The sequence below is a fragment of the Nannospalax galili genome, unplaced genomic scaffold (genome assembly GCF_000622305.1).
Source record: "Nannospalax galili isolate Female #2095 unplaced genomic scaffold, S.galili_v1.0 scaffold468, whole genome shotgun sequence".
NCBI lineage: Eukaryota > Metazoa > Chordata > Mammalia > Rodentia > Spalacidae > Nannospalax > Nannospalax galili.
This window is the reverse complement of record NW_008358097.1, coordinates 202,205-228,521: the sequence shown is the minus strand read 5'-3', so window position 1 is coordinate 228,521 and position 26,317 is coordinate 202,205. Positions and strand designations below refer to the sequence as shown.

General features: G+C 39.4%; 1 protein-coding gene and 1 pseudogene across 1 annotated transcript; both read left to right on the top strand.

Annotated features, from left to right (window-relative positions):
* The first annotated feature begins 8,733 nt into the window (after positions 1-8,733).
* On the top strand, positions 8,734-9,687 carry LOC103752473 (olfactory receptor 14K1-like). The gene has a single exon (XM_008856272.1). It carries the CDS (start codon positions 8,734-8,736, stop codon positions 9,685-9,687), a length of 954 nt encoding a protein of 317 aa, XP_008854494.1.
* A 2,004-nt stretch (positions 9,688-11,691) lies between these two features.
* LOC103752472 lies at positions 11,692-12,421 on the top strand (annotated as a pseudogene).
* The last annotated feature ends 13,896 nt before the right edge of the window (positions 12,422-26,317 follow it).

The window sequence follows — 26,317 nt, the reverse complement described above, 5'->3', positions numbered from 1 at the left end:
GTCAAACTGACAGAGTATCTACCTTTACAAGTGTCAAACTGAGATCATCCATGTCTATATTGAAGTTATCAGATTCTGAAAGTTTATGCACATAATCAATTAGCTTGTATCTATAATTGGTTGCAAACATCCTAGAAAACTTAACAATTACCTTTCTTCATATAAAGGGATCCATTTACAAGACAATATAATATTCTGATTGGTATTTCCCATTAGAGGCCATTTTGTCTTCTACTTTAACTTGCAGTTTTACTTGCAGACAATCATTAGACATTTTTCATTTGAGGTCTTGGTCAAACAGATATAGGTTAGGGGTGTCTTACCCTTCTCTAAGACAAAAGAAATATATGTTGAACACCAAGTTTTCTTTGTTTTGCCTTCCAGAGCATTCTCTGGAGTTTCCCTTATTATTTATCCCTTGTGAGTCAACACAAGGAATGAAAATGTCTGACATTTTAACCATTCCACAGTCTCCTGCATATAACCCTTTCTATTAGTGGCAACAAAGGAGAAGTCTATTCAGATTTATTTATTAACTCTTATAGATGTGAGGCCCTGATATTTTCTGACCTTAGTAAACTTTTTGTCTTTTGCCTGGATAAATTTACACTGCCTGTGCAGGTCCTATTGTCCATATAACCTCTACTAAATAGTGGCCTTTATGTATCAGGGAAGTCAACCAACTTCTAATGATTCTGTATAACTTAGGGAGGGTTCTGTCTCCTTTGTGGATTAAACCATTATCATTTGACTTAAATGTTCCCTTTGTCCTTTAAAAAAGTTATAATCTGTCAGTCTGTATTACATTTTTTGAACTAGATATGAGAGAAGGATGATAGTGTTCAGTATGAATTCTGCCTTCTAAAGAAAACAATCAATTTGGCTGCCTGGATTATAAAAGACACATCATAAATTATCACATGTAATCTTGGATTAAGTATCTGTAATGTAGAGAATAAGGAACATGGAAACAATAACACTTAAATGAACATGTAAGGAGATGATAGCAGATTGCTCTTCTCCTTAATTTGTTTGTGCCATTGTACCTAGAAAGTGAAAAGTAAAGGTGCCCAGAGCATGATGGGGCAGAAACAAAACAGAGCAAGCATGGAGCAAAGCAGACTTAAAAAGTAAAATGGTATTCTATTTCACTTAGAGAAAAAAACTGCCTTTGAAACAAAGTACACAAAGAGAATGCTTTAAGGCACAGCAGAGTTGTCATCTCCATGTTGTCAAGCAACATATACATTTTGTGTGTGGCTGTGTTAACTTGGTTGAGGTTGGATTCTGTGACTTTCCAAGACATGGCCCTGAGTGACTGCAAATTCTCATGAGCTTACTGGGTATAGCTGTTTCAAAGAGTCAGCTCCCTTTAGTAGCTGGCTAGTGCTAGATGTACTGCAGTAAAAAAAGCTATAATGAAAAATTAAAGATAACAAGTGCTTGTGAGGATGCTTAGAAAAATTAATATTGTGAAAATGGTTCCCCTACCAAAAGTAATCTACAGATTCAATGCAATATCAATCAAAATTCCAGCTACATTCTCAATATATACAAAAAATAAATATAAAATTCACGTGGAAGCACAAAAGACCAAGGATATCCAAAGCTATCCTGAACAACAACAAAAATACTGTGGGAGGTAGCACAATATTTTATTTCAAGTCATACTACAGAACCATAGAAATAAAATAGCATGGTTCTGACACAAAGTAGATAAAGAGATAAAAATAAATGGAATAGAAAACACAGATATAAGTCCATACATCTACAGTTACCTGATTCTTAAGGAGTTCCTAAAAATTTCAGGATCTTTAACAGATGGTGGAAAACCTAGATATCAACATGTAGTAGAACGAAATTAGATCTTTATCTCTCACCCTGCACAAAACTCAAATATAATGAATCAAGCACCTCAAAATAACAACTTATACTCTGAAATTGTGAAAGTAAAAAGAGGGAATAAGTTTCAAAATATAGGCACAGGTAAGAACTTTCGATAGGACTCAGTTAGTAAAGGAAATAAGTCCAACAATTAACAAATAAGATCTCATGAAACTAAAATACTTCCATAAAACAGAGAAAACTGTCAATTGAAAGAAGAGGCAGCTCACAGAATGGGAGAAAACCTTTTCCATCTATCTAATTAGTGTCCAGAGTATAAAAGAATTTTATTAAAACCTAAACATTAAGAAAACCAACAATCTAATAAAACATGGGCCATAGATCTGAACAGAAAATTATTAAAAGAAAAAGAACAAAAGACTAATAAAAAGAAAAAGTTGTTCAACACAGTTAATCATCAGTAAATGCAAATTAAAATTAATTTAAGTGTGATCTTGCCTCAGTCAGAATGGTCATCATCAGGAATAAAATGACAGCTTATACTAGTGAGGATTTGAGGAAAAGAGAACCTTATGCAGTCTTGCTGGTGATATAGGGAGAAACAGCATTCCCTAAAGGGTTCTTACTCTTGTTCATAATAGAATTTAAGAATAAACTCAAGCAGAAGATTTAGGACAATTTTATTATAATTTAAAGAAAAATCCTCAAGGAAGGCAAGCTAGAAATCTTGGCAGCTTCCTTGAAGAGGAGAATGGAAGGGAGAAAGAAAAAGAAATCATGAAGTCAGGCAGATTAGAGCCTGTATGGAGGCAGATACGTGGCTCAATAACAGCCACATGGTGGAGAAAAGGAATTTTTAGAGAAAAATTTAAAAAATACAAGATGCTAGAGTAGAATAAAGCATTAGAGTAACCACGTTTAGAAAAGGGATGAAAAGAAGAAAAGAGAGAGATGGTGCTTTTCTGAGACAGGCATGATTTATGGAGAGCCACAAGTCTGCCACCCAGATCCACAAGAACTGCACTAAGAAGTGGGGATTCTGAACAAGAAAAGTTCAACATCTCCTTAATGCACCAGATATTCTGTCCATCTCTTTAGCACAACTTAAGGTGAACCTGCCTTACTTCCTATGGGTGGTCCTATGACCGGATAATTTGCCAGTGAAATTATAAAAGTGGGCCTTCTCACAGACAAGAGATTTTATTTTTTGACCAGCTAATCTTATGGGTTCTTTGATATTCTAACAGTAGGAGTGTAAACTAGTGTGACCACTTTGTAATGAACCTGGAGTTCTTTCAAAAATCAAGATACAAAACTACTTTTGACCCAGCTACACTGTTCATATATATACCCAAAAAGATTCTTCTACAGAGATACCTGCTCATCTATGTTCAGGGCTGCTCTGTTCACAAAACCTAGGGAATAGAATCAACATATATGTGCATCAACTGAGGAATGGATCATGAAAATGTGACATATATATCAATGGAATTTTATTGAGCTGTAAATAAAAATGAAATTATAGACTTTACAGGAAAGTTGATAGAACTGGAGAAAATACACAAAGGTAACCAAAACACAGAAGTATAAAGATCACATGTTCTCTTTCATGTGTGGATTCTTGTTTGAATCTTTAGTTTGGTCCAGTTTTTAACTTGCAGTACCTATCAGAGCCAAGGAACTAGAATGGAGCTATTGTAGGAGTGGCACCTCTTCACTTTCGCTGAAAATTATACTTTTCAGAAACATTATTCAATTACTTATGGTTTTATCTTGCTTTTTCTAATTAACCTTATGAAGGAAATCCATTATTGAAAGTAATTTTGCCTTGGGGAGCCCCTATTCTGATGGATTTGTACTGTTTTGCCTCTATGCTAATAAATATCTGTAGTTGCAATTATAACTGTTATGGTTATGTGTAAAGTTTTGGGTATACTCTATAAGGGAAAGCAAGAATACTGTGTGTTACCTCAAATACATCTTCATTTTGAAAGATGTTTGAGATCCCAGTGCAGGCTTTCTAACCTCAGAGGAAGCTCAATAATGAATAATGTATGGATAAAAGACAAAAATTATCAGCACTAAATTCATTGACACCCAGAAAGCACTTGTGAGTCCAAGTTTTACCTACAGTTTAGACAGGTGAGTGTCTCCTTGAATTTAAATAGGACAGCAGGTCAAATGCACTGAAAACTGTCTGATGTATCTATGGTCATCACACCAGGTATGATTTCCAGTGACACACTTCAGGAAAAGCCAGAGCATGAGTGCAGGGCATGAGGAGTGGGGACAGAGCAAGGATGCACACCACTAATATCCTGAGTGAACAATTCTTCATGAAGGACTGCAATCGCAGCCCCATGACAATTGTGTTTCTTCTGCAATCCATTGCTTTCCCTGGGGGTTGAAGTGTAACCACTGAGTATTATTTTTGCCTCATTAAAAAGATGAACACTTTATATACGAAACTCAGACACTGAGTTTCTCTCTCACACCATGGGTAGTAGAGGGTTGAAGAGTTTTTAAAATGTCATTTTGAATCCTGTCAGGTAAGTCTGAATTCTGGGGCTGTGGAACATTTTAGAAATGGAAATGGGGAGCATGGTATACAAACAGATAAATGCAGAGAAGTCTATTTTATATGTAAGAGCTTTCAAGCAGGAGCTGATTATGCAAAATCCAAATTTTCTTTGAACGTTCACCTAAATTCTCAATTTAAAAAAATTAAAATTATACAGTATATTTCAGATATACAGGGCACAGTGTTATATTTTGCAATGTTATATTTTAAAGTGTTATACAATAGTAAATTACCAAATCAGATTAACTGAAATCTGTATTTAAAGAAACATTAATCTTATTTTTAAATTTTAATTATTTGAAATACCATAAGTGTATTTTGATTACATTAACCCTTAAGTCTTGTACCTAACTTCTCCCAAATCCACTCTCCTTCCTCCCAGCTTCATCACACCCTTTTAAAAAAAGATAACCTCTAAACTTCTCTTTGTGCTGTCCATATACTCCTGGGCATGGAATCGTTCACTGGAGCACAGCTGACCTACCAGAAGACACTCCCCCAACTAAAAATCTCACCCTCTTTTCTCCAGAGGCTATTAACTGTCCATAGCTCCTCAGTTAAGGGCAGGAGTTCAGAACCTCTTCCCACTCCATGCTAGAATGCTGATTAGTTTGATTTTGTGCAGAGAAACACTGCCTTAGGGAGTGGTCATGATATAGATGTCCCATTTGAACGCTCTGTTGACACTCATTCTCTTCACTTTGTCCAGTTGTAAGTTTCTGCATTAATCACTGTCTCTTGCACACAGGAACTTCTCTGACAAAATCAAAGGACTTTATGAATCTGTGTGCAGAAAGACAATTTGCCAGACTTGGTGGTGCACACCTTTAATCTCGAATTCAGGAGGCAGAGACAGCCAGATTTCTGTAACACTGATGCCAGCCTGTATACATAGGGAGTTCAATACCAGCCAGGGATACAGGAAGACCCTGTCTCAAAGTTACCAAAAAAGGAAGAAAGATACAAATTTAGAGGGGCAGTTTGAAACTATGTCCATTTAGTAGAATAACAGTAGTAGGTTCATCTCTGAGACCTCTGAGCTCCCCAACCATGGGTTTTTGGTCATATTTACAGAATCAGACATGTGTTTCCTTAAGTCGTATGGGCATTCATCTAATTAGAAAGTAATTGGAGAACAATTCATCTGTCAATTGAATATTTTAAGTATATTGAACCTATATTCTAATTTCTAGATAATTGAAGTTAATTGTCAAAAAAAAAAGAAAGAAAGTAATTGGCTATCCCCATAACACTTGGGCCACTATTTCACCCATGGACATATCTTGCCACCATGGTCATTATTGTTATACACAGAGTTCACAGATGGATAAGATTTTGATCATCTTTCCCCCAGAAGAGAAAGATTTTTCTTATATTCTTGTATTAGGAGGATTGCATACCTGTCTTTTCCAGGTGAATCCTGGAAGCTGTATTGACAGGTTTCAAAGTCCTTGTCTGTTTGTAATCATGATTCTGATCCATTATGCTGTAGTATGACTGTCAACTGGTCATTTTTGAGATGTACAAGAACAAATTGTCTGCACACTATGTTTTAGTACACTCATGAAGTGAATTTTTAATGGTATTTCAAACAAAAAGGTAATCTAATACCCACACTAGTAAAAATTAGATTAAAAATCAACAATGAATCATCACTCATCTTTTATTTAAAGCAATAAAGATACTGAGGGCAAATTCACATCACTGAAAGGCATCTTCTCCCGTTGTTCATGTGTGTGAAGATGAATCAATTTTAAGCTTTCTGGACTTGGTTCGCTATACACTATACGGCAGCAATAGCAATGCTAAGCTGAAAGGATTGTTGTGGGGTCCAAACAGTGCTGAAGCACAGTATCCAAGTCACTCAGGACAGAAGCATCTACAAACAGAATTAGATCAATGCTCTTATGAGCATGAAGCAATAAAGCCAGCTGAGAGATGGAAGTTTCTTTGGAGTCACAGAACTTAAACTATTCATTTAAGAAGCAAACCCAGTGAGTAATAGAAAATGCATTAAATTAAAAAAATTAATCACAGTGTTGTAGAAAAAATCAGCATTCTTCAAATCCTTAAATATTTTTATTGAATTTTTGCAAATTTCATACAGTATATGTTGATTATAAATACATCCCACACTTACTCCTCTATATGTACCCCCTAGTATCACTGTCTGATATCATGGCCTGATTTCCAGTATCTATTAATATACTCACATATATGTATGTGTATATAGATATATATACATGCATATATAATACCATTCAGACCACACATTTCAATTGTATTTATTCCTTGCTTTCCTCTGAATGGCTTCATTCTGAGTCATTTCTATCTTGTGTCACCTCTTAGATAAGATTCTTAACAGTAAGAAGGACATAGTGCTTCTATTTTCTTCATTTTCTCCCTCCCACTGTCTCTTGTCCACGGTCTATTCACATTCCTTAGCTTCCTTTCCACACCCTTAGGGTGAGGCCTTATGCTTTTTCTGTCACATGCCTTATATTTTTGCCAATGGACTACAAAAATGCCCTATATAAAATGAGTATTTTGCCTGCATGCATGTAAGTGCACCACATGCCTACAATGCCCATAGAGGTCTAAAGAAAGCATCAGATATCCTGGAGCTGGAATTTAGGAAGGTTGTTAGCTGCCTTGTGAATGCTGGGAATCAAGCCGAAGTCCTCTGCAAGGGCAGCTAATTCTCATAAACACTGAGCCATGTCTCCAGTCCCCAGTTGTATGTATTTCTTAGCAATTATAAAACCTATAACTGATAAGCCCTTGGAGGACATATTAGAAAAATGAGTTTTTTCAGAAGATTATTTAGATCTTTTAAGCACAACCAAGTTTAATATCTAGGGGAAGAAATATTTCCCCCAGACAAACTCAGTGAGAACATGATGAAGAATGCAGTCATGAACAGGGCTTCCTGCAAAGCCTGCAAGGGGGAAAATAGGTTATGGCATTGTCATGGCAGGTCCTCTCCACCCATCGCTTTGATTCTCCTGCTCACTCACTCTGAACAGCTCAAAGAGGCAAACCCTTCACTACATCTCACACTGTATTCCAGCTGAAGATAAGTCACCTTCAGAAACATCAACTTGCTATAGTCTTTTCATGAGAGGATCAATATATCATTAGTTACACGGATGACTCTGTTTTTATTTGAAAGTTTCATTTCCTAGCCTTCTTATGTGTGCCAACTTATAAATAAGAAGTGCACAAAAACTTCTGTCTTATCTGTAATACATTAAATTCTGTCTTTTATGCAAAAGGTTGGGCAGGACTTAGTTGAGGTAATTAGTAAGCATGTTGTTGACGCTTTTAGAAAATAATTGTTACAGCTAAATACCTAGTTCAATATGAAAGTTCTTACAGTCTCCTACTCAATCCAAATTACCCTGTATCCTCCACAAACAATTTCCTACATTTAATTTTTCCTCACACAACACGTTACTCTTCCTCAATGAAGGTTTAATTTCCACACAGTGATGTCATTCACCACTGATCTCGTCCTACTTATTAGAGCTAATTTATTTAGCATAGAGATTTTTGGTGTCATCGAGATTTTTGGAGTCATGTGCTTCTTTTTGGATGTTATAATAGTATAAATATCATTTTGGAGTGAGACGATGAGTGTCTGTCCATCTTTCAGTGGGAGAGGGAAGGAGCAAAGAAAAGAGGTAGAGAGACTGAGGCGAGATTGGCGTTTTAGGACTGGATAATATTTCTCTGTAACTATATGCCTCTTTCACTTATGAATTATTAATATATTTTTCACTATGATGATATAGCCACAGAATTATATATCTCCTTTTCAATATTTCTTGTTATTTGACTATTTATCACAGTACTCTTGATCAAACCCAGACTTTGAGGCTTCAAGGCAAGCACATAACCACGGGCCTACATCTCAAACCCATTTTGTGAATGTGTATAATGCACATAAGAAAATTAAATATGTTAAGTTCTATGTATATGTAATGTAATGTTCAAAACATGACAGGTTTTTAGATATTTATGTATAATTTTAATTCAGGATAAATTTTATAAAGATCTTGCTACAATATATGTTGAGTCCACTAAAATTACTTGAAAATTTCTCTCTAAATCTCCCACCCTGTTACTATCATACATATCGAGAGAGACAGATGTATTTTGGAGAGTAAACATATTCATGTTTTATAGAAATAACTTAGTAGTTGCATTTAATCCAAATTAAAATGCATTATTATTCAGAGAAAGGCTGAACATGAGCTCCACATGTGTCTTTTCCTCTGTCTCACAGTAGGTAAACAGCAAATGACATGACCAACCACACAGTAGACACAGATTTCTTCCTAATGGAATTCTCTGACAGTAAGCAGCTCCAGGTGCTCCAGGGCTTTCTGTTTCTGCTGATTTACTTGGTGTCCCTCATGGGGAACTTTCTCATCATCATGCTTGTCACTGTGGACCAGTGTCTTCACACCCCCATGTACTTCTTCCTGAAGAACTTGTCTTTCCTCGATGTGTGCTTCATTTCAGTCACAGTCCCAAAGCTCATTCTCAGCTCTTTGTCTCACAGGAGCACTATCTCTTTCCCAGGATGTGTGTGTCAGGTCTTCTTCGTGATTTTCTTGGGCACATCTGAGGTTTTCCTCCTCACAGTCATGTCGTATGACCGTTTTGTGGCCATCTGTCACCCACTACACTATGATGCCATCATGTACAGGGAAATCTGTGTGCAGATGGTAGCAGCTTCTTGGCTATTTGGAAGTGTTTTGGGGTTCTTATATTCATATGGAACCTTCTCTTTATCTTTCTGTGGTTCTAGAAAAGTGCCACAGTTCTTCTGTGATGTTCCCTTTCTACTGAAGATTTCATGCTCAATGACCCATGCCACCATTGATATTAGTGTCATCTTTGGACTTATGTATGGATTTTTCTGCTTAGTGTCCATAGGGTTTTCATATGTTTCTATTTTCAGCACAGTGTTGAGAATGCCCTTATCACAAGGGAAGTCAAAAGCCTTTTCTACCTGCATGCCCCATCTCATAGTAGTGACCACATTTTTAGTTGCAGCTGCCATTGCCTATTTGAAACCAGTTCCTGATTCCCCACAGCTTTTGGACTTTTTGATATCTGCTTTCTATTCTGTGATGCCTCCATCAATGAATCCTATAATATACAGCCTAAGGAATAAGGAAATCAAGGCTGCTTTGTGGAAATTTTTATGGAAACTAGATTATCACGAGTTTTATAGGGGAAAGCAGTCATAGGATCTAGAAAGCCTACATGAAGTGATTTTTAAATTTACCTGTTTCCTTATTTACAATTATGTATGTTCTTTGTGATATGTAAGGAAATTGATGTTTTAGTTGAATCTAAATTGGAACCTAACTGAGCTGTGCATTTGTTACTGAAAGTGCATCCATGCAATTCCAGCCTCAGAAGCAATGTGACAGACTTCTGGATGATGTAAGAAAACTGTCCTTTTCAAACTATTTGTGGCCTCATGAGGATATTTCTTTACATTGCAAAGACCCTTTGCACAATATATTTGAATAAGTAGATTATCCTAATATTCACAATAAAACCACAACAACTCTGAAAAACTGAGAAATCATTAAGATCTTGCTCAGAGAAACAGAAATAAATATCCATGAGATTTTGAGGTTATATTGTCAATACTAAAGGTTTTGGAAGTTTGTTCATAGTTACAAAATATGGGGTTGGGAAGAAAGAAGAAACATGTCTTACACTGGAGACTCCAGAGTGGAATGCAGGCTTGTCAATCCAGTCCACCCTCCCCCCACACCCCAGAATTTCAGCACAGTGTGACTTGTGGGCAATTCTAAAATGAAAAACTGGAGAAATAGTGTTTTATTCCAATACAAATCATTGCTAAGAACGTCTAAGAAATATTAGCTTAAACCATGTTAAATCATAGTTTCTTATATGTCCAAGTATGCACACACTAAAATCAATAAAGAATATTGAAAAAAGCAAACACAATTCTTACTCTCAAAATTTACACTGTATTTGAAAAGAAACCCTATAATTTGTGGGTATAGTACAATTTTCTACTTTATTGAAGAATCAGATCTTTCAGATAATGAATTTTGATATGTACTTAAATTGTCTGGACTTCATATGCACATGAATTTATATTTCATTTCTTAATATGCCCATAGGTTTATGGGCTATATCACCAAAATGTTACTTTTGAAGCATTTTCTGCTGTTTAGACCAAGTTGGCCATTAGGTTCTCCTTGGCCCTCTTTTCTCCAAGAAGACACTGTCTTAATAGCAACATCGAGGACAAATAGGATTTGAGAAATACAGAGTTAAGACTATAGGGTGCCCTAGGTGAGTTTATGGCTTAGTATCTTTCTAGTTGGAGTTAGAGACTGTAATGAGAGAAAACCCCAATTTCCACCTTCTCCCTTGTCTTTAAGGGATTGTGGACTGTTTTCCCTTCACTGAATTCAAACACTGTTGAAAACAGACACAGTTTTTTCTGACTCTGGACACTAAACCCAAAGGTGAATACAACTGGTTTTTCTACCCCAAAGAAGAATGCATTACCACAGGGTACCTCCGTGGAGATACAGAAATCATGAATGAGAAACAAATTTTTAAAAAGTCAAGTGACAAATTTCACATAAAGGCCATAGAAGACATATCCTCATAAAGAAATTGTCCCCCAGACTGGAAATTTCTTCTGTAGATAGTAGATGTGAAAAGTGACAGTTTTCTAAATTGAAGATGCCCAATATCAACACACACACACACACACACTCGCACACACACACACACACACACACACAACACACTCACAGGGGCTGTTGGGATGGTTCAGCAGGTAGCGCTTGCTGTGTAGGCCTGACAAACAGATTTTGAGCTGGTGGAAGGAGAGAACCAACACCACAAATCTGTCCTTTGACCTCTATATGTGCACCTCTCCCCCACATAAAACACACAGTAACTGAAATTTTTTTAAGTAAAAGATAAAACATCACTCCACAAAACCAAGGAAACAAATATTTAGAAATGAATCCTGAAGACTCATAAACCTCCCCATTTTTACAAATGCTCAGTGTACTTAAATGAACATATGAAGATATCAATATAAAATCAGAAATGTAATGCTACCTTAAAACACTAAATGAGAAGTTTCCAGATACATTGCGTTGGAACTGCAGGCCGTGAGATTCACGCCTTGTTGAGTGCAGCTGGGTCAACTTGCTAGGTGCAGGTCCTTTGACCTGACCCTCGGTAACATGGCTTTGGCTTTCGAGGAGTTGTAAGACTGAGAAGCGGTAAAAATGTTGGAAAGGTTCACTAGGAAGAGAGTATGTGATGCTCTCTACAGGTGAAAAATCTAAGATTGAGACAGAAGTAAAGAACAAGATGCAACATAACTTGGAGAAGAAACAAGAACTTCTTAACAATGAAAAGCCAACCTTGATGGTTGCTCCCTAATTACAACAGGGTTACACAGTGAAGATCAGCAATTATGGGTGAGATCAGTCAGAAGAGTTCATGAAAATCTGCATTACGTTAACTAAAGTTCATCAGGTTCCCATTCAGAATGTGCAGGTACATTACACAAAAAGATCATTTGAACTTTTGGGAAAGAATCTAAATGGTAAGAATGACTCCATGATTGTAAATAGTCTTTTGAAACCCATCTCTGTGGAATGCAGTTCACAAAAAGTCAAGACTAATACAGTTATTATCTTATGCAAAAAGAAAGCAGAAAACATACAATGGGACTACTTGACTCCAGTTGAAAAAGAGTACAAAGAGAAAGAAAAGCCTGTGTACGATGCTGAAACACATCCTAGTGAGGGATTAATAAATATTCTAAAGAAAAGTTATGAAGATGGAGATGATATGAAATGAGCCATTAATAAAGCCTGTGTGGAATTTACCCTAAAGGACATCTGGGTACAAATGTTTGACTGGATGGGACTTAAAATGCATGGCACAACACATGGGCTCCAGTGAGGAGATGGGGGGCATAAATGGGGGGGGTCTAAATTTGATTGACAACTATTGTATGAAATTACAAAAGCTCAATAAATAATTTTTTAAAGGATTAATATGCAGGTTATACAAAAATACAAAAAAGTAAACATAGACAAGATTGGGTACATTCAGGGTGCTACTATGTTTTGTTGTCTATGTGTATGATTATCAAAAATATAGAAAAATGTTGGAGAGCTTAGCAGACAGCCCAAAGGGCCTGTTCTGGCCTCCATCAGTGTAAGGGTTGACCTTTCAGCAGACCACCAGAAAGTGCCTGTTCCAGCCTCCATCTGGCATAGGGGCTGAGAATTCAGGATACTGGCTGAGAGTGCCTGGATCCTGCCTCTACGTGGTGGTAAGCTTCCCCAAATCACACAGTGTTCCCTACCTGGAATTATGTGAGTCACATCCCACAGACCTTTGGTAGGATAAGGCTTGAGACCTTAGCAGACAGTCTGAGAGGGCATGTTTCAACTTCCATCCGTGTAGTGGCTGAGATCTCAGCTAACCACCAGAGAGTACCTGTTCTGGCCTCCCTTTGGCATAGGGGCTGAGAACCCAGCAAAATGCCTGAGAGTCCCAAAATCCCCTCCCCCATCCTAGTTTATTCTTCATTGCTGTGACAAAATATTCTGACCAACACCAACTTTGGGAGAAATGGGTTTATTCAGCTACATCTCCCAGGTCACAGTTCATCAGGGAGCCCAGGGTAGGAACTCAGGGCAGAAACCTGGAGGCAGGAGCTAGAGCACAGGCCATGGAGGAATCCTGCTTAATGGCTTGCTCCCCTGGACCCTGCTCAGCCTGCTTTCTTATGCAAGACAGGCCCACCTACCCAGGGGTGGCACCACCCACAGTGGGCTGGGCTGTCCTACATCATTTATCAAGAAGATGCCCCTGAGACATGGGCCACAGGCCAGTCCAATAGAGGAAATTCCCCAGTTGATGCTCCCTCAACCCAGGTGTATCAAGTTGACACTAAAGCTATCCAGCACACCCCCTTAGGGAATTTAATAAATTTTGCTCTGATTTCTGGCTAGTATGGATCCAAATCATAGAAGGAAGCCTGAGTGTACCTGACTAGAACCTGACTTGGGCTTCTATGGGAACTCCTGAGTAGCTGATCTGAAGCCATCAGTTCCCTACAAAATAAAACCTGAGAGAACCTGAAACCTGGACCAACCAGCTTTATACAACCAATAAGAAAACATCCACAGCACACCAATAATGCAAACAGAAGCAAACTTCCACTAAATTTCATATCAGAATCATAAACAACAAAAGAAATTCACATGCCATTATAATAATGAAATAATAATAAAATGGAAGGTCAAAACACTATGTCCCCACCAAACTCCAGCAGTCCTGTAGAAGAGTTATACAAGGGGAACTCCCTAGAGATAAACCAGGACACAGAATTTAAAAGAACAATTATAAACCTTGTGTCCTAGGAGGCAGTTGTTCCTCTGAGGGGTGGGGACTGCTGCAAAGAGTTAGCTACAGAGAGGGAATGGTGGAGAGTTAGCAGTGGAGGGGGGAGATTTGGTGACATCTCAGAATCAAGCTGTGCAAAAAACTGTCCCAGTGTCTCCCCCATGTGGATATGAGATGGTGCATTCACCTACCTGAGGCAAAACTACAGGCAGGCCCATGAGGCGTGGATGAAAGCAAATGGAGGCTGTGGGCAGAGTGAGAAGGCAATCTGAAATGGTGGGCCCTTGAGCCACAGAGCAGAAAGGAGCACTGGGTGTTCACCTTTGTAAGTTACTCTATTTCCACTACCTTAAATATAAACTATAAAAAATTCAGATAAAGGTGTGTTATATGGTTTGCCTAAAAGAGCCAGTATCCAGGGACCCTAAGAGAACTCAGGTGACAAATTTGCATAGGATGTAAATTTGGCAGGATGACGGTGTTAGGAATGAAAACCACGGGAATTTGGAAAAAGCTAGAGAGCTAATGATGGTGCTGATATAGATCTTACAATGGATTATAAAATATGTAACTAAAACAGGGCTGGCCATGCAGAAGTGTGGGCCACAACTGTGTTGTAAAGGTGGGGAAATAGCCTAGTTGCAGGTATATGAAAAATTGTTAAAGGTTATAGAAAGACTAGAGAAACTTTTACAGGCCTGGGACACAAGCAGGGAAACCAGAGAGGGGGCATGGCCACTGTGCATAATAAAAGATTTTGGGAAGCTGAAAAGGCTAGGGAGGTACTGGCAGATTCAGTTACAGAACTTGATAGAGAAATAAAAAGGAATATTTTAATTTCTGCAAGGTCCAAGGACTCCAGAAAAAAAAAAAAGTAATATAGAAAAAGGAAACAACCTAAAAATGAAAGTGGCTAAGGCTGCCCCTCAGATTCAACCTTTGATACAAAAAGGAAAAAAAGCTAACAGTACTGTACTAGGAAATATTCCACAATGGAACTGGCAAAACTAAGAAAAACTTACAAGCAAGCAATCAAAGAGTCCCTCACCACATGGCTAGTGAAGATATGAGACATGGGAACTAATAACATCAGCCTAAGTCCTTCAGAAACTTCACAGCTAAGTTATATAACAACCCTTCCACTTTTGAGATATAGACTGTTCATGTAGGAGAGAAACTTATCAGCAGGCCAGATGTCTCAGCCATAAAACTTACTTATCAGCAGGCCAGATGTCTCAGCCATAAAACTTACTTATCAGCAGGCCAGATGTCTCAGCCATAAAACTTACTTATCAGCAGGCCAGATGTCTCAGCCATAAAACTTACTTATCAGCAGGCCAGATGTCTCAGCCATAAAACTTACTTATCAGCAGGCCAGATGTCTCAGCCATAAAACTTACTTATCAGCAGGCCAGATGTCTCAGCCATAAAACTTACTTATCAGCAGGCCAGATGTCTCAGCCATAAAACTTACTTATCAGCAGGCCAGATGTCTCAGCCATAAAACTTACTTATCAGCAGGCCAGATGTCTCAGCCATAAAACTTACTTATCAGCAGGCCAGATGTCTCAGCCATAAAACTTACTTATCAGCAGGCCAGATGTCTCAGCCATAAAACTTACTTATCAGCAGGCCAGATGTCTCAGCCATAAAACTTACTTATCAGCAGGCCAGATGTCTCAGCCATAAAACTTACTTATCAGCAGGCCAGATGTCTCAGCCATAAAACTTACTTATCAGCAGGCCAGATGTCTCAGCCATAAAACTTACTTATCAGCAGGCCAGATGTCTCAGCCATAAAACTTACTTATCAGCAGGCCAGATGTCTCAGCCATAAAACTTACTTATCAGCAGGCCAGATGTCTCAGCCATAAAACTTACTTATCAGCAGGCCAGATGTCTCAGCCATAAAACTTACTTATCAGCAGGCCAGATGTCTCAGCCATAAAACTTACTTATCAGCAGGCCAGATGTCTCAGCCATAAAACTTACTTATCAGCAGGCCAGATGTCTCAGCCATAAAACTTACTTATCAGCAGGCCAGATGTCTCAGCCATAAAACTTACTTATCAGCAGGCCAGATGTCTCAGCCATAAAACTTACTTATCAGCAGGCCAGATGTCTCAGCCATAAAACTTACTTATCAGCAGGCCAGATGTCTCAGCCATAAAACTTACTTATCAGCAGGCCAGATGTCTCAGCCATAAAACTTACTTATCAGCAGGCCAGATGTCTCAGCCATAAAACTTACTTATCAGCAGGCCAGATGTCTCAGCCATAAAACTTACTTATCAGCAGGCCAGATGTCTCAGCCATAAAACTTACTTATCAGCAGGCCAGATGTCTCAGCCATAAAACTTACTTATCAGCAGGCCAGATGTCTCAGCCATAAAACTTACTTATCAGCAGGCCAGATGTCTCAGCCATAAAACTTACTTATCAGCAGGCCAGATGTCTCAGCCATAAAACTTACTTATCAGCAGGCCAGATGTCTCAGCCATAAAACTTACTTATCAGCAGGCCAGATGTCTCAGCCATAAAACTTACTTATCAGCAGGCCAGATGTCTCAGCCATAAAACTTACTTATCAGCAGGCCAGATGTCTCAGCCATAAAACTTACTTATCAGCAGGCCAGATGTCTCAGCCATAAAACTTACTTATCAGCAGGCCAGATGTCTCAGCCATAAAACTTACTTATCAGCAGGCCAGATGTCTCAGCCATAAAACTTACTTATCAGCAGGCCAGATGTCTCAGCCATAAAACTTACTTATCAGCAGGCCAGATGTCTCAGCCATAAAACTTACTTATCAGCAGGCCAGATGTCTCAGCCATAAAACTTACTTATCAGCAGGCCAGATGTCTCAGCCATAAAACTTACTTATCAGCAGGCCAGATGTCTCAGCCATAAAACTTACTTATCAGCAGGCCAGATGTCTCAGCCATAAAACTTACTTATCAGCAGGCCAGATGTCTCAGCCATAAAACTTACTTATCAGCAGGCCAGATGTCTCAGCCATAAAACTTACTTATCAGCAGGCCAGATGTCTCAGCCATAAAACTTACTTATCAGCAGGCCAGATGTCTCAGCCATAAAACTTACTTATCAGCAGGCCAGATGTCTCAGCCATAAAACTTACTTATCAGCAGGCCAGATGTCTCAGCCATAAAACTTACTTATCAGCAGGCCAGATGTCTCAGCCATAAAACTTACTTATCAGCAGGCCAGATGTCTCAGCCATAAAACTTACTTATCAGCAGGCCAGATGTCTCAGCCATAAAACTTACTTATCAGCAGGCCAGATGTCTCAGCCATAAAACTTACTTATCAGCAGGCCAGATGTCTCAGCCATAAAACTTACTTATCAGCAGGCCAGATGTCTCAGCCATAAAACTTACTTATCAGCAGGCCAGATGTCTCAGCCATAAAACTTACTTATCAGCAGGCCAGATGTCTCAGCCATAAAACTTACTTATCAGCAGGCCAGATGTCTCAGCCATAAAACTTACTTATCAGCAGGCCAGATGTCTCAGCCATAAAACTTACTTATCAGCAGGCCAGATGTCTCAGCCATAAAACTTACTTATCAGCAGGCCAGATGTCTCAGCCATAAAACTTACTTATCAGCAGGCCAGATGTCTCAGCCATAAAACTTACTTATCAGCAGGCCAGATGTCTCAGCCATAAAACTTACTTATCAGCAGGCCAGATGTCTCAGCCATAAAACTTACTTATCAGCAGGCCAGATGTCTCAGCCATAAAACTTACTTATCAGCAGGCCAGATGTCTCAGCCATAAAACTTACTTATCAGCAGGCCAGATGTCTCAGCCATAAAACTTACTTATCAGCAGGCCAGATGTCTCAGCCATAAAACTTACTTATCAGCAGGCCAGATGTCTCAGCCATAAAACTTACTTATCAGCAGGCCAGATGTCTCAGCCATAAAACTTACTTATCAGCAGGCCAGATGTCTCAGCCATAAAACTTACTTATCAGCAGGCCAGATGTCTCAGCCATAAAACTTACTTATCAGCAGGCCAGATGTCTCAGCCATAAAACTTACTTATCAGCAGGCCAGATGTCTCAGCCATAAAACTTACTTATCAGCAGGCCAGATGTCTCAGCCATAAAACTTACTTATCAGCAGGCCAGATGTCTCAGCCATAAAACTTACTTATCAGCAGGCCAGATGTCTCAGCCATAAAACTTACTTATCAGCAGGCCAGATGTCTCAGCCATAAAACTTACTTATCAGCAGGCCAGATGTCTCAGCCATAAAACTTACTTATCAGCAGGCCAGATGTCTCAGCCATAAAACTTACTTATCAGCAGGCCAGATGTCTCAGCCATAAAACTTACTTATCAGCAGGCCAGATGTCTCAGCCATAAAACTTACTTATCAGCAGGCCAGATGTCTCAGCCATAAAACTTACTTATCAGCAGGCCAGATGTCTCAGCCATAAAACTTACTTATCAGCAGGCCAGATGTCTCAGCCATAAAACTTACTTATCAGCAGGCCAGATGTCTCAGCCATAAAACTTACTTATCAGCAGGCCAGATGTCTCAGCCATAAAACTTACTTATCAGCAGGCCAGATGTCTCAGCCATAAAACTTACTTATCAGCAGGCCAGATGTCTCAGCCATAAAACTTACTTATCAGCAGGCCAGATGTCTCAGCCATAAAACTTACTTATCAGCAGGCCAGATGTCTCAGCCATAAAACTTACTTATCAGCAGGCCAGATGTCTCAGCCATAAAACTTACTTATCAGCAGGCCAGATGTCTCAGCCATAAAACTTACTTATCAGCAGGCCAGATGTCTCAGCCATAAAACTTACTTATCAGCAGGCCAGATGTCTCAGCCATAAAACTTACTTATCAGCAGGCCAGATGTCTCAGCCATAAAACTTACTTATCAGCAGGCCAGATGTCTCAGCCATAAAACTTACTTATCAGCAGGCCAGATGTCTCAGCCATAAAACTTACTTATCAGCAGGCCAGATGTCTCAGCCATAAAACTTACTTATCAGCAGGCCAGATGTCTCAGCCATAAAACTTACTTATCAGCAGGCCAGATGTCTCAGCCATAAAACTTACTTATCAGCAGGCCAGATGTCTCAGCCATAAAACTTACTTATCAGCAGGCCAGATGTCTCAGCCATAAAACTTACTTATCAGCAGGCCAGATGTCTCAGCCATAAAACTTACTTATCAGCAGGCCAGATGTCTCAGCCATAAAACTTACTTATCAGCAGGCCAGATGTCTCAGCCATAAAACTTACTTATCAGCAGGCCAGATGTCTCAGCCATAAAACTTACTTATCAGCAGGCCAGATGTCTCAGCCATAAAACTTACTTATCAGCAGGCCAGATGTCTCAGCCATAAAACTTACTTATCAGCAGGCCAGATGTCTCAGCCATAAAACTTACTTATCAGCAGGCCAGATGTCTCAGCCATAAAACTTACTTATCAGCAGGCCAGATGTCTCAGCCATAAAACTTACTTATCAGCAGGCCAGATGTCTCAGCCATAAAACTTACTTATCAGCAGGCCAGATGTCTCAGCCATAAAACTTACTTATCAGCAGGCCAGATGTCTCAGCCATAAAACTTACTTATCAGCAGGCCAGATGTCTCAGCCATAAAACTTACTTATCAGCAGGCCAGATGTCTCAGCCATAAAACTTACTTATCAGCAGGCCAGATGTCTCAGCCATAAAACTTACTTATCAGCAGGCCAGATGTCTCAGCCATAAAACTTACTTATCAGCAGGCCAGATGTCTCAGCCATAAAACTTACTTATCAGCAGGCCAGATGTCTCAGCCATAAAACTTACTTATCAGCAGGCCAGATGTCTCAGCCATAAAACTTACTTATCAGCAGGCCAGATGTCTCAGCCATAAAACTTACTTATCAGCAGGCCAGATGTCTCAGCCATAAAACTTACTTATCAGCAGGCCAGATGTCTCAGCCATAAAACTTACTTATCAGCAGGCCAGATGTCTCAGCCATAAAACTTACTTATCAGCAGGCCAGATGTCTCAGCCATAAAACTTACTTATCAGCAGGCCAGATGTCTCAGCCATAAAACTTACTTATCAGCAGGCCAGATGTCTCAGCCATAAAACTTACTTATCAGCAGGCCAGATGTCTCAGCCATAAAACTTACTTATCAGCAGGCCAGATGTCTCAGCCATAAAACTTACTTATCAGCAGGCCAGATGTCTCAGCCATAAAACTTACTTATCAGCAGGCCAGATGTCTCAGCCATAAAACTTACTTATCAGCAGGCCAGATGTCTCAGCCATAAAACTTACTTATCAGCAGGCCAGATGTCTCAGCCATAAAACTTACTTATCAGCAGGCCAGATGTCTCAGCCATAAAACTTACTTATCAGCAGGCCAGATGTCTCAGCCATAAAACTTACTTATCAGCAGGCCAGATGTCTCAGCCATAAAACTTACTTATCAGCAGGCCAGATGTCTCAGCCATAAAACTTACTTATCAGCAGGCCAGATGTCTCAGCCATAAAACTTACTTATCAGCAGGCCAGATGTCTCAGCCATAAAACTTACTTATCAGCAGGCCAGATGTCTCAGCCATAAAACTTACTTATCAGCAGGCCAGATGTCTCAGCCATAAAACTTACTTATCAGCAGGCCAGATGTCTCAGCCATAAAACTTACTTATCAGCAGGCCAGATGTCTCAGCCATAAAACTTACTTATCAGCAGGCCAGATGTCTCAGCCATAAAACTTACTTATCAGCAGGCCAGATGTCTCAGCCATAAAACTTACTTATCAGCAGGCCAGATGTCTCAGCCATAAAACTTACTTATCAGCAGGCCAGATGTCTCAGCCATAAAACTTACTTATCAGCAGGCCAGATGTCTCAGCCATAAAACTTACTTATCAGCAGGCCAGATGTCTCAGCCATAAAACTTACTTATCAGCAGGCCAGATGTCTCAGCCATAAAACTTACTTATCAGCAGGCCAGATGTCTCAGCCATAAAACTTACTTATCAGCAGGCCAGATGTCTCAGCCATAAAACTTACTTATCAGCAGGCCAGATGTCTCAGCCATAAAACTTACTTATCAGCAGGCCAGATGTCTCAGCCATAAAACTTACTTATCAGCAGGCCAGATGTCTCAGCCATAAAACTTACTTATCAGCAGGCCAGATGTCTCAGCCATAAAACTTACTTATCAGCAGGCCAGATGTCTCAGCCATAAAACTTACTTATCAGCAGGCCAGATGTCTCAGCCATAAAACTTACTTATCAGCAGGCCAGATGTCTCAGCCATAAAACTTACTTATCAGCAGGCCAGATGTCTCAGCCATAAAACTTACTTATCAGCAGGCCAGATGTCTCAGCCATAAAACTTACTTATCAGCAGGCCAGATGTCTCAGCCATAAAACTTACTTATCAGCAGGCCAGATGTCTCAGCCATAAAACTTACTTATCAGCAGGCCAGATGTCTCAGCCATAAAACTTACTTATCAGCAGGCCAGATGTCTCAGCCATAAAACTTACTTATCAGCAGGCCAGATGTCTCAGCCATAAAACTTACTTATCAGCAGGCCAGATGTCTCAGCCATAAAACTTACTTATCAGCAGGCCAGATGTCTCAGCCATAAAACTTACTTATCAGCAGGCCAGATGTCTCAGCCATAAAACTTACTTATCAGCAGGCCAGATGTCTCAGCCATAAAACTTACTTATCAGCAGGCCAGATGTCTCAGCCATAAAACTTACTTATCAGCAGGCCAGATGTCTCAGCCATAAAACTTACTTATCAGCAGGCCAGATGTCTCAGCCATAAAACTTACTTATCAGCAGGCCAGATGTCTCAGCCATAAAACTTACTTATCAGCAGGCCAGATGTCTCAGCCATAAAACTTACTTATCAGCAGGCCAGATGTCTCAGCCATAAAACTTACTTATCAGCAGGCCAGATGTCTCAGCCATAAAACTTACTTATCAGCAGGCCAGATGTCTCAGCCATAAAACTTACTTATCAGCAGGCCAGATGTCTCAGCCATAAAACTTACTTATCAGCAGGCCAGATGTCTCAGCCATAAAACTTACTTATCAGCAGGCCAGATGTCTCAGCCATAAAACTTACTTATCAGCAGGCCAGATGTCTCAGCCATAAAACTTACTTATCAGCAGGCCAGATGTCTCAGCCATAAAACTTACTTATCAGCAGGCCAGATGTCTCAGCCATAAAACTTACTTATCAGCAGGCCAGATGTCTCAGCCATAAAACTTACTTATCAGCAGGCCAGATTTCTCAGCCATAAAACTTACTTTTCAGTGAGTTGGAATTCCTGACCGGTACGTGACCTGCCTGAGAGACTTCATGGCTCCTGATTTTTATATATATTTTTCATTCAACCTAGGCCAATGCAGAGGGGAGCAGTTCTTAATGAGGTGGCTGGTTGAAGGCATTAAAGATACATGGTCATCACCAAAGAAAACTTCCATAATTAACAGAGGCTGGAGGACTATAAAGTCAGGAAGGTCATTACTAGAGACCTAGGTATGAGAAAAGCAATATAAGATACCCAATTCACTGGGCCAGATAGGACTGTGTTCACCAGAAATATAAAGGAAAGCTTAATTCAACTGGAACCTCAAGAATGGTATGGAGCTTTAATGGTTTTTCTAAGCCTTTTTATAGCACAGGATCTCTTTAAAGTGAGAAGGGCTTTAGCAGATCTAAGTGACTCTGACCGATGTCTAAACTGTGTCTGTAGAATAACAAAACACCCTACAAGAGATATAAAAAAGACCAGACAGAAGAAATGGTCCATTTGGGTTACTCGAAGACAAATGTAGCAAGACTTATCTTGAGCCCAAATTCCAGAAGGAAAAATTGATAGAAAACCAAATTCAGTACTAAGGAGTTTCTGAAAGGCGTTAAAACCAGAACAGTTTAGAAAAGGCATTCAAAGTATAAAAACTATCCCAGGGGTGGTTAAGAATCCACAAAGATTAAATAAAGTGCATTTCTCTCCTGATAAAGGCTATACTAGGGTTGGAGGCAGTTTTTCCCACCAAGGAGTCACCCAGCAGCCAGGTATAGTCAATGGAGAGTTGACAGATATGGCACTCCAAGGGCTTGCTGGACTCCGGGCTCCAAAAGGTGCAGCAGGGACAAGAGAAATCCCCTGCCTCCTTAGTCCAGTGCAGGGCGAGGAAACTAGAGCCAACACCTGTAAGTGTATCAAGGTTAAAAGAATACAAAGATACTCCATGTAAAATCCCCCAAATGTGAAATGACTCCCAAGGGATAACTAAAGATAATAAAGAACTAACCAAATGAATAACTTATACCCATGCTATGGGTATACCAAACAAGGATCTTTGAAGAAAACAGTTAATACAAATGGATAAAATCCATGCTGTGTTAGACCTTGTCTATGATTGACTTAATATATGATGTTAACCTTCCTTCAAGTGTTTTACAGATGTGAAACCTATTGGAAAAGATACCTGAAGAAACAAAACCCAGCTGTGGCTGTAAGATTCTTGGGAGTTTTATGGTTGGGTAGGATAAAAACAGAGGCTCCCAAACTATACAACTGTTAAGAAAATCTACAGTATCAAGGGTGGGTTGCCTCCTATGAGCTGTTGGACAGAGAGAGATCCTAGAGGTCCCCAAATTCACCAAGGTTATTGCCACTAATGTCGGTTTTACAGGAGAAAGGTCAGTGAGGGTATGTTGCTGAAGACACTGCATGACGTGAATACAGGGGGAAAAGAAAAGATGGAGCTGAGACTAAGCCAAAAACTCCATGCCACTGGATGGATGACATTCATAGTACCAGGAGGCACTACCAGAATGCAGATTGTTGGGGAAGAACAGATCCCCTATGATTCTACTCAACAATGGACCCTGCATGCTGCACACTATGGACATATCAAGCAATGCCTGCAAGTGCAATAATGGCTCGACTAACATACGTACAACTGACAAATTTCTAATTGGAAAAGGTCCTCTCCTAGGGGTGGAACACACATCTGGTGCTGTAGACCAGGAAAATGCCCTGTGTCAAGAAAGACTACAGGTGCTAGAGGGTAAGCCATTATAAGTATACAGTTTAGTGAATATAGTACACCTACTGGGGTATCCTCTAAGCATTTGTATTTACATTCATGTTTGTTTAGATGTATCTACTTCCTTTCATTTGTCTTTATAGTAGAAGAAGCACCACTGAGGTAGGTCAATGGCCACGGCTTAAAGAAAAATAATGGGGAGGCCCAAGAAGTCACTATCTTGCGATGACCCAAGAGAGATCTCTCTATATCTGTCACCCCCTCCAAGGCTCAAGGACCACAGCAGAACATTGGTGGAAAGATTTTAAGAGCCAGAGGAAGGGGCAGAGTGTGGCCCGAGGGGCAGTTCCTGCAAGGGGTAGGGCCTGCTGCAGAGTGTTAGCTATGGAGAGGAAGTGGAGGAGAGACAGCCACAGAGGGGACAGTATTGGGGCCATCTTGGAACTTTTCCAAAAATTGAACACATCTTGAGGCACAAAACAAATCTCAACAAATACAAAAAAATAGCAATAATTCCTTGCATTCTATCAAACTACAATGCAAAAAAGGTCAAAATCAACACCAGAATACATCCTAGTCCCACATGAACTGATTACGTCCTAGTCCCACATGAACTGATGGCAATTAAACAACACACACCTACACAATAAGTGGGCCAAAGGAGAAATTAAGAAAGAAATAAAAGAATTCCTGGAATTCAACAAAAGGACATTACAGCACAACAAAAACTCTGGGACATTTTAAAAGCAGTCCTAAGAAGGAAGTGTATACCTTTAAGTGGCTACATTAAAAAACTTAGAATGAGCCCAACTAAATGACCTAACACTTCAATTCAACAAGAACAAATGAAAACCAAACCCAGCAGAAGAGAAGCAGCAAAAATAAAAGCAAAAATTAATGAAACAGAAATAAGAAACAATACAATGGATCAATGACTCTAAGAGCTGGTTCTTTGAAAAGCTAAACAAGATAGTCAGACCCTTAACTCAGTTAACCAGAAGAAACAAAGAGCAAATCTAAATCAACAAATCAGAGATGAAAGGGCAAACAACACAACAGACATGCAAAAGATCCAGAATATTATAAGGGAATATTTTAAAAACCTATACTCTACTAAATTTGAAAATCTAAAAGAAATGGATGGATATCTAAAATCATGGGAACCAACAAAGGTAAAGCAAGAAGAGATCAATGTTTAAACAGACCCACAACATATAAGGAAACCAAAACACTAATACAAAGCCTCCCTACTAAAAAAAGCCCAGGCCCAGATGAATTTACATCAGAATTAATCTCTAGTCACTAGACAGCAATACACTTAAAGTTTTCAACTACTTTAAATCTTTTCTTGGGTGAACTCTGTTTTGAGAAGAGAATGGAATCTCTAAGTCATAGGTTCATCCTTAATGAACATAGATGCAAAAATTCTCAACAAAATACTTGCAGACTGCATACAGACACACATCAAAAAGATCATTTACCATGATCAAGTAGGCTTTATTCCAGAGATACAGGGATGGTTCAATATATGCAAGTCAATAGACATCATTAATCATATAAATGGACTCAAAGACAAAAATCACATTGCCATCTCAATAGATGCAGAAAGGGCTTTTGAAAAAATTCAGCATGCATTCATGAATGAAGTTTTAAAGGGAATTGGACTAGAGGGAGTACACCTCAACAAAATTAAGGCTATATACAACAAACCTACAGACAAGATCATTTTAAATGGAGAAAAACTGGAAACATTCCCATTAAAATCAGAAAGGGATGCTTTTGGAAGCCCTTGCACACCTCAACAAAATTAAGGCTATATACAACAAACCTACAGACAAGATCATTCTAAATGGAGAAAAACTGGAAACATTCCCATTAAAATCAGTACCAGACAAGGCTGTCCATTACCTCCACTCCTCTTTATCATAGTGCATGAAACTCTTGCAAGAGCAATAAGACAAAGGCAGGCAATTAAAGGAGTAATATTTGGAAAAGAAGGGATCAAATTGTCCCTTTTTCCAGATGACATGAGTCAAGGACTTTCTTTTCCCCCTAGAGATAAGAGTTATGCAATTTGGGAGTCTTTCAGATAGACCCACTGAAGCGGTACTCCAATTGCTTCACCCTGCATCCCTGTTCAGCATGGAAGAAGCCAGAGCTGTCTGCGTCCCTATTCCCTATTGGCAATTTGGGTAACTTCTTCAGAGGATGGTGTGATAAGAATAGGAGGTAGGAATTGGCTAGGCAGTTAGAGTGAAAAGACCCCAAAGAAATATAGTCAGTTTCTGGGCTAAAAGTCAAAATGTCCTTGGGCCTGTTAGCAACATACTCTGTTCCAAAGGCCAAAAATATCAAAAGTATTTGGGAGCT

Excerpts from the sequence above, each read along its gene's own strand:
- LOC103752473 (XM_008856272.1), top strand. The coding sequence starts at position 8,734 with ATGACCAACCACACAGTAGACACAGATTTCTTCCTAATGGAATTCTCT.